We start from the raw sequence: 10,193 nt of genomic DNA on the forward strand, positions 1-10,193 counted from the left end.
TGGCCATATACCACACCCCCTCGGGCCTTATTGCTTAATTATACTGCAGCATTGTTGAATACTCGTTTCTGATTGGTGAGAAAGGCATTCTAGAATGGACATTAAAACCAGATAACGGGAGAGTTGGAAAAGATATGGGGACACGTTGGAAYCATGACGCAATATGCACCTACACATGCAGACTGTACTTCCTACAAAGTTACAGAAAGATAAACCAACAACCACACAAATTGAACTTGGATACATTGTAAACGCAGGTCCAATGAGGAAAAAAACTTTGCTAGCTAGTATTCATTTGTTTTTGCAGAGACATATTTTGGGGGATTATGTGATGACCTCACGTGGTGARTGATGAACATGAATTTATCCAGTCCCTTCAGCCGCTAAAACTGTCAAATCCTCCCATGTTTCTAGTTTGACCAGCTGTTTTCAGCAACTGATTTTTTTTAAATTTCGGTTGCCATATTGGCAGGTTTGCTTGCCAATAGCTATTTAGCTAGTTTCTAGCCTAGTGTTTGATATGCARTTATGATATCCTTGTAATTAACAGTCAATGTTGACGATTGTAATGACGAGAAGGCAAAYTTTTCTAGCTATGCCAGGGGAAATCGGGTATTATTAGCTCATTGTTCTGGATGTATACAAATGAATGTCAATAGAAAACAGCTACTTCGCTGTTATTCTGACTGGAAAGGGTCGCGACTGTGTTAGCCTTAGCTAGCTTACTTAGTTCTCACTAAAGAGTTAGAACTAATTCTAATATGTGAAGGCTAATGCTAACATGACAGATAATGCTAACATATGGTCGCTAATGCTAACATGACAGATAATGCTAACATATGGTCGCTAATGCTAACTTGTGAGTGCTAATGTATGAGCACTAATGCTCACACGTAACCAGTAATGCTTAATAGTGACCACGAGTGTTGTTTTGGTATTCGCAGTGAATAAAGCTCCCTATACTTTCAATGTATTTTTCTGCGAAAAAAGGTGGGTAAACCCTTATATTTACCCTCCCCTACAACAACTGAGCACGAATACTAACGTGTGACCGCTAATGCTAACTAGTTACAACTGTTTGACTGAGTTGGCTGATAGTCTGACCTCTGTGTGACCTTCTTCCTGGCAGGTCTCAGTATCCGGGGTGCTCAGGAGCAGGATCCTCCGGACCCCCAGCTCATGAGGCTGGACAACATGCTGCTGGCCGAGGGCGTGTCCGGGCCAGAGAAAGGTGGTGGATCTGCGGCTGCCGCGGCAGCAGCCGCTGCGGCGGGGGGCGGAGCCGACAGCTCCATTGAACACTCGGACTACAGGGCCAAGCTGACGCAAATCAGACAGATTTACCACACAGAGCTGGAGAAATATGAGCAGGTGAAACACACTGACTTCCTGGTCACACTGACCATTACATTGTTCAGGATATATGGCTGCGTGATACTTGAATAAGAAAGAGGAGGAAACAGAACGAAAGGTAAGGAAGAAAGGTAGGAGAGAGGAGAGAGGATATAGAGAAAATTAAAAAAAAGTAGAGAAAGAAAAGTCAGAAGAGGAAGGAACAACAGGAAGCACAGAGAAGGAGGGAGGAAGAAAGTTAAAAGACGGACAGAGGACAATAAGAAGAGAGGGAGGAAAAGAAAAAAAATAGACGACAGAAAAAGGAGAAAGCAGAAACAGGAAAGTAAAGAGTAAAGAATACATAGGAGAAGGAAGAAAGTAACATAAGGACAAGAGGAATAGGTAAGGAAGAGAGCCTACAGAAAGGAGAAAAGAGATCTTAGAAAGGAGCGGCAAAAGCATCACAGCGGAGATTGTAGTCATCTGTCCATAGGACCACTTTAAGCCGTTACACTCACAGAGCTTGGGCTTTACGGGAAAGAGTGGCCAAAAAAACAACTTTAGTTATTTAGTAAATATTTTCTTAACTCTATTTCTTGAATGGTCATTGTTGGTTAAGAGCTTGTAAGAAGCATATCATGGTGGTCTACACCTGTTGTATTCGACGCATGTGACAAATACAATTGATTTTGATTTGAGAGCCTCTCAAAGCTCTGTCAGGTTGATGGTGAGCGTTGCTGCCACAGCTTATTTTCAGGTTTCTTCAGAGATTGTTCGATCGGGTTCAGGTCCGGGCTCTGGCATGGGCCGCCAGGGACATTTAGAGACTTGTTCCCGAAGCCACTCCTGCGTTTGTCTTGGCTGTGTGCTTAGGGCGTTGTCCTGTGAAGATGAACCTTCACCCCAGTCTGAGTCCCTGAGCCTCTGGACAGGATTTATCTAGAGCGATCTCTATGTACTTTACCGTCATCTTTCTCTCGAGCTTGGACTATTACTGCAGTCCCTGAAAAACAAATCCCCACAGCATGATGCTGCCACAACCATGCTTACCATAGGGATGGTGCCACGTTCTTCCAGACGTGATGCTTGGCATTCAGGCCAAAGAGTTCAAGGCCAGCATCCCGAATCGCCTCTTCCACTGTTGATGTTGAGACTGCTTGTTTTCGGTACTATTTAATGAAAGCTGCCAGTTGAGGACTTGTGAGCGCGTCTGTTTTCTCAAACTGGACACTCTAATGTACTTGTTCTCCTTGCTCAGTTGTGCCCCTGGCCTTCCCACTCCTCTTTCTATTTCTGGTTAGGGCCAGTTTGCGCTGTTCTATGAATGGGAGTACTACATAGCGTTGACGAGATCTTCAATTTTTCTTTGGCAATTTCTCGCACGGAATAGCCTTCATTTCTCAGAACAAGAAAAGACTGACGAGTTTCAGAAGAAAGGTCTTTTTTTCTGGTTCATTTTGAGCCTGTAATCAAAACCCACAAATGCTGATGCTCCCAGATACTCAACTAGTCTAAGAAGGCCAGTTTTATTGTTTCTTTAATCAGCACAACAGTTTTTCAGCTATTGCTAACATATTGCAAAATGGTTTTTAATGATCAATGAGCCTTTTTAAAATGTTAAACTTGGAATTAGCTAAACACAACGTGCCATTGGAACACCAGAAGTGATGGGTGCTGATAATGGGCCTTCTGTACGCCTATGTAAAAATTCCATAAAAAATCAGCCGTTTGCAGCTACTTGATAGTCAATTTACAACGTTTATCCAATGTCTACACTGGATTTATGATCAGTTTGATGTTATTTTAACGGACAAAAAATGCATTTTTTGACATTTCTAATTGACCCCAAACTTTTGAATGGTAGTGTACATACTGTTACATACATACAGTTACACTACATACATGCTACATATATTACTTGCTCTTTTGCCTCAGCTGATAGCAATACCTTTTCTCTTCCACACACAGAGTTACAGATTAAGCCCCTTACCCTCTGCATGGTGGATGACACGATGACACACCAGATAGACTCTGTAGCAGCCTGACCTGGGCTTGTCTTCTAAGATAGGAAAAACCGTCACCTGCACACCTTTACTTTATTCTCATATCACCTGTCCTGTTCCTTCACACACAACCAGCTGCCAGAACCAAAATTTTTCAGTCAAATAAACAACGGGTAAGTGGATAAAGCAAAGATAAGTTGCAGAGCAAAGTTTAAGGTTGTGTATCTCTTTCAGATCATAGACTTCACATTATATTTCTGTATATATTCCTAATGTTCTACTTTGAACAAAAGCAAAGACTTTTACCTTTACATAATATCACAGCACCTTCACCCAACTCTTGAGTTCAGCTCAGTATCTATTAATGTGATTTACGGATGGTAAACCTATTCCGGGCACAACCTTGTGGAACATTTCACTGTTTTTGTCCTGGTTACAATCATGAGTGTATTGAATGCTGGGGCAAAGTGATTGTGATTGCTAATTTAAAAAGACTCCATGCTATGAGCAAACTAGAATTCCAGGGCCTGGGGTTGGCTACCAGACCTGGGTTTAAATATGTATATATTTAAATTGCGTTTGCTTTGCCTGTTGCAGTGCCCCAAGGGGGGGGGGGGGGGGGGGTGGCAGTTGGTGGCTATTGTATTGGTTTCATTGCTGCCACCAAGCTAAATCAATCCCAAAACAGTATTTGAATGCTTTCAAATAGTATTAACCCAGGTTTGGGCGGATAGGCCACACGGTCAGGAAGTCCCTGTTACCTAAATACATGAAATACCTCTGTGTTAGTCCCACATAGCCTGCAGGTGTTTCTGTTAGGTGAGGAGGTAAAGAGAGACAAGGAAGGAGGATTGTAGGCCAAGCTCTAGCTGCCAGACTGGGTGGGCTGCTGTTGAGGACAGAGGAAGTAGAACCCCTGTACGACCCCCTCCCTCTCCCCTCCATGCAGGCGGTGCCGGGTAACAAGGGCCCTGGAGATCAGGAGGGCCCACGGACACAGTTAAAAGGTCAATGCTAGAAAGGCTGATCTTAGATAACAACCCCCTAGGAATTGCTTCTCACGGAAAGCCTCCGGGCAGACCGGGACGTTCTGGAGGAGGGTCGGGAGCCCCTGGAAATTCGCGGAGAGTTAATTTGGCCTTCAGGTGAAAGGTCAAATGTGGGGAGGTTCAGGAGAAGTGGATGGAGAAAGAGCCGGGTTGGCCAGGACAATTGCTTGCCTGCAGCAGGCAGCCCCCATTTTCATTTTTAAATCAACTGCAGTCTCTGAACTGGTAGAAATAGTAGGCTGTTTGGGAAGATGAATGAAGGATCAGACGCCGAAAGACTCTTCCCAATGGGGAACAGCTGTGTATGAAATGAAGTTGCATTGCAGCTGCAATCATCCGTTCGTTTAATTTTAGTCTTTGATTTTTGCGCATAATTTCGGTCAGTATATAATGATCAAGAAGTGGATTTCTATGAATTCATTGGTTCATTCTTCATCATCCTTTCATCGTTTCTATTCTTTGATAATGTGCACAAATCGTGATTCAATGATGATCAAGAAGTGATGTCCTTTCCATGATTACACCAGTCTTTCTTCAAAGTGATTAGATGGCGGCTTATTTATATACAGTATAGTTAGTGGGTGTGCTTGAGAAATTTTTCCCATCAGAGTGTGGACTTCATGAATGGGCTAGCCTATGCCCTTCTGCGTATTGCTGGCCTCACCTGTTTATTCACAAATATGACTTAAACGTCCCACGCGGGCAGCAGTGCATGTACAGTGTACCTCCTAGGTCAAACAAAGGTACACAGCAAAGGTGAATGACTCATTTCAGTTCGGGTGAACTCTGAACCAAATAATTCACTTTAGATCTACTTTAATTGTCAGCAGCAAATGTACTCTGCAGGTGTTCTGTTTCGTGTTAAGAATGTTGTCATGTTATTTCCGACCGCAGTGCAAACAAAAGTAGGCACACCTTGCTTCGGTAAGGACAGGCGTGGTTTTCATGCTTTATAGGACAGTAAAAAAAAAGAAAAGATTTTCATCAATTCATTTATTTTATTCATTCATCCATTAATAATGCGTTCGTTCATTAACCCATTCATTCCATTTGTGGGTTAATTCATTCATTCATTAGTCATTCATCAATCCATTCATAAATTGCATTGCGTTTGTTCATTTTTTCTTTCGTTCATTCATTTCTTCATTTTGACACCTAGTGAGTGTTCAGAATCACTAGCGTATCTTGTTTTAGAAAAGGTGGTCCCATGCAATAGACATGATATTTTGGGACCTGACTTCTATAACTTCTGGACCTACTCTGGAATAGAACCCCACCTTTCCATTCCTCGATCTACTAGGACTTAGGCTGTGTTGGCCTCACTCCTCCTGACTGCCCCAAAACGCTAACAAATCCAGAAGTACAAGTGTCCAATACACACACACACACACACACGCACCATTTCCCTCCCACTGCTCAGTCCTGCTGTTCCGCTCTGAAGGGATTCCATCTTCTCCAACAGGAAAGGGACTTTGTTACAGCCAGGGCAAGGGTAGCATCCCAAAGTGTGCGACCCTATTCAAATCAATCTAATCAAACTTTATTTGTCACCTGCGCCGATACAACATGTGTAGTACACCTTACGTGAATGCTTACTTACAGCCTCAACCAACAGTGCAGTTCAAGAAAAGTTATTTGAAAAAATATTGACCAAATAACACAAAAGTAAAAATTATAAAACACAATAATAGACAATAACGAGGCTATTTATCAGGGATGGGATACGGTTAATGATCAATGTGCGGAGGTACAGGTTATCGAGTGTGATTTGTAAATGTAGGTAGGGGGAAAGTGATTATCATAGATAATAAACAGCGAGTACAGCAGTGTGAAAAACCAAAATTGGTGGAGGGGGTGCTGCTCAATGTTAATAATCAACAGTCATTTGATTAATTGTTCAGGCATCTTTTATGGCTTGGGGGTAAGAAGCTGTCAAGGAGCCTTTTGCGTCCCTAGCTCCAGGTACCGCTTGCCGTGCGGGAGCAGAGGCAGAAAACAGTCTATACTTGTGTGACTGGAGTCTTGACAATTTTTGAGAGGGATTTCTCTGTCCAGGCCTTAGTATAGAGGTCCTGGATTGAAGGAAGATTTGGCCCCAGTGATGTTACTAGGCCATACGCACTATCCTCTGTAGCGCCTACGGGTCAGATGCCGAGCAGATTTACCATACAGGCGCGTGATGCAAAACTGGTCAGGAGTGTTGGAACTTTTTGAGATCTGGGGCCCATGCCAAATCTTTTCAAAGTCTCCTGAAGGGGAAAAGGTGTTGGTTGTTTGGGTGTGTTTTAGACCATGATAGTTCTTTGGTGATGGTGGACACCAAGGGAACTTGAACTCTTCGACCTGCTCCACTACAGCCCCCTGTCCGATGTTAATGGGGCTTGTTCGGCCCGCCTTTTCCTGTAGTCCACGATCAGCTCCTTTGTCTTGCTCACATTGAGGGAGAGGTTGTTGTTGCCTGGCACCACATGCCAGGTCTTTGACCTCCTCCTTATAGGCTGTCTCATCGTTGTCGGTGACTAGGCCTACCACTGTTGTGACGTAGCAAACTTAATTTGATGGTGTTGGAGTTGTGTGTTTGGCCATCCAGTCGGGGTGAACCGGCAGTACAGGAGGCGAGCTAAGCACCACACCCCTTAGAGGGGCCCGTGTGATGATCAGCATAGCAATCGTGTTGTTGCCTACCTTACCACCTGGTGGCCCGCCAGGAAGGAGTCCAGGATCCATTTGCAGAGGGAGGTGTTTAGGTGCAGGGTTCCTAGCTTAGTAATGAGCTTTGTGGGCATTATTGTGTTGAATGCTGAGGCTGTAGTAAATGAACTGCTTCTACATATGTGTTCCTTTTTTCCAGGTGGGAAAAGGGCAGTGGTGGGGGTGCGTGAATTGCATCATCTGGGGATCTTGTTGGGGTGGTATGCCGATTGAGTGCGTCTAGTGTTATCTGAAGATGCTGTGATGTGAGTCGTTACCAGCCTTTCAAAGCACTTTATGGTTTCCAACTTGGAGTGCTACAGGCAGTAAATCATTTAGGCAGGTTACCTTCGCTTCTTGGGCAACAGGGACTATGGTGGTCTGCTTGAAACATATAGGTATTACAGACTCTCGGTCAGGAAAGTTGAAAGATGTCAGTGAAGACACTTGCAGTTGGTCCGCTCATGCTTTGAGTACACGTCCTGTAATCCGTTCTTGGCCCCGTGGCTGTGTGAATGTTACCTGATTAAAGCGTCTTGCTCACATCGGGCTACCGAGAGCATTATCACACGTCGTCCAGAAAGCTGTTGTGCTCTCATGCATGCTTCAGAGTTGCTTGCCTCAAAGCGAGCATAAAAGGCATTTAGCTCGATCTTGGTAGGCTTGCGTTCACTGGCAGCTCTCGGCTTGTGCTCCCTTTGTAGGTCTTAATGGTTTGGCAAGCCCTGCACATCCGATTGAGCGTCAGAGCGGTGTAGTAGATTCAATCTTATCCTGTATTGCGCTTTGCTTGTTTGATGTTTCGTTCTGCAGGGCCATAGCGGGTTTCTTATAAGCTTTCCGATTAGTGTCCGCTCTGAGCCTTAGCTAGATGCGAATGTTGCCTGTTTAATTTCGTTGCGGCTTCTGTTTGGATATGAATGTACGGTCACTGTGGGGACGACGTCATCGATGCACTTTATTGATGAAGCCAATGGAACTGAGGTATTGACTCCTCAAATGCCATTTGGTGAATCCCGAACATATTCCAGTCTGTGCTAGCAAATAAGTCCTGTAAGAGTACATCCTGTCATCTGACCACTTCCGTATTTAGCAAAGTCACTGGTACTTCCTGCTTTGATTTTTTGCTTGTAGCAGGGAATCAGGGGATATAATTATGGTCAGATTTGCCCAATGGAGGTGGGGAGAGCTTATATGCATCTCTGTGTGTGGCAGTAAAGTTGGTCTTGATATCTTTTCCTCTTGGTGAACATGTGGACATGCTTTGGTAGAAATGAGATTAAAACAGATTTAAGTTTACCTGCGCTAGGAGCGCCGCTTCTGGATGAGCATTTTCTTGTTTGCTTATGGCCTTATACAGCTGGTTGGAGTCCGTCCTATAGTTGACCAGCACGGTTTTGTTGTGGTAATAGACGGCTATGAATAATATAGATGTGAACTCAATTGGTAGATGCTTGTGGCCTACAGTTTAACATAATCGCTACTCTACCTCAGCGAGCAATACCTCGAGAGGAGGAGGGGGGGGGGGGGCGGGGGGGGAGACTACTTTTTTTTTTGTTATATTTTATTGTCTCGATTCTTATTTCGTTATCTTGATATCTTTAGATCCTTTTTCAACTTTTTTGTATTCTCTTTGATTTTTTTACTTCTTCCTCGGTGTGGAGTACAACTGCGTATATTTGGTCCTACGTCCCCCACTCAACCTTGCCACTGCTTCGATGGAAGAGGGCTTTCTTTAGAAGAATGGCACTTAATGCTCTTACTCATCTCTACTTGACTTCGTGGCTTAATATATAACGCTGGTATGAGACCTTGTGCCTTTCTTCGATCCAAACGAGCGTGCACGCGTGGCGCGCTCTGCTTTTTTTCTTGATCCTATGTTCTCTTTCAGTCCTACCGTCTTCTATTAGTAATATAATAGTCTAATACTTATTTAGTAATGAATAATAATAATATTAATAATAATACTAATAATATTAGTTAATTAATAATAGTAATACTATTAGTAATAATAATAGTAATACTATTAGTAATAATAATTGTAATTAATTAATACTACAAATCATATATTAGTAATAAATAGTAATAATAATATACATAGTAATAATAATAATTACTACCAAGTAATAATAAGTAATAATAATTAAATCAGTAACAATAATAATAGTAATAATAATAATAGTACAGTATAATAGTAATAATAATAGTATAATAAGACTTAAACATATAGTAATAATATACTACAAGTATAGTAATTAATTAACTAATATACTAGTAATAATATACTAATAATAAATACTACAAGTAATAATAGTAGTTATAATAATTAACTACCAGTAATTAATAGTAATAATAATAATTAGTAACAATAATAATAGTAATAATAATGAATAGTTAACAGTAATAATAGTATTGCTAATAATAATTAATTTAATAATAATAGTTAATAGCTAATAATAAACTATTCAAGTAAATAATAGTAATAATAATAATAATTATAGAATAATACTACTACAGTAATACCTTAATTAATAGTAATCAATAATACTATAATAGTAATAATAATACTACAAAGTAATAATAAGTAATAATAATTAATACTATTTAGTAATAATTATAATAGTTAATTTATAATACTATTAGTAATAATCATACTAATTATAGTAATATATAATAATACATATAATTGTTTTATAATAATATATACTACAAATTAATTATATAAATTTGTAGTAAAATTACTACTATACTATAATAGTAATACTAAATGTAATACTACACTACTACTACCACCGACAGTAATAATAGTAAATAGTAATAATAATAATAGTAATAATTTAGTAATAATACTAGTAATAATAATAAATAGGAATAATAATTAGTAATAGTAATTAATAATAATAGTATAATATTAGTAATAATTACTAGTAATAATTAATACTGTAATAATTGATAGTAAAATACTACTGCTACTACCACCGACCAGGTAATAAATACTAATAGGTAATACTAATAATAATAATAATAGTAATAGTAATACTAGTTATAATAATAATAGTTTCTATAGTGCAACTAGTAGTATTAATAATACTAATAATCTAATAATAATTTTAGC

General features: G+C 40.5%; 1 protein-coding gene across 1 annotated transcript in view; it reads left to right on the top strand.

Annotated features, from left to right (window-relative positions):
* LOC112070824 (pre-B-cell leukemia transcription factor 3) overlaps positions 1–10,193 on the top strand; it is a 107,928-nt gene that overhangs the window by 96,361 nt on the left and 1,374 nt on the right. Inside the window, exon 3 of the mRNA XM_024138271.2 lies at positions 1,130–1,371. Coding sequence (XP_023994039.1) covers positions 1,130–1,371 — 242 coding nt within the window. The remainder of the gene's footprint in view (positions 1–1,129; positions 1,372–10,193) is intronic.

This window comes from Salvelinus sp. IW2-2015, unplaced genomic scaffold (genome assembly GCF_002910315.2).
Source record: "Salvelinus sp. IW2-2015 unplaced genomic scaffold, ASM291031v2 Un_scaffold1436, whole genome shotgun sequence".
Taxonomy (NCBI): Eukaryota; Metazoa; Chordata; class Actinopteri; order Salmoniformes; family Salmonidae; genus Salvelinus; species Salvelinus sp. IW2-2015.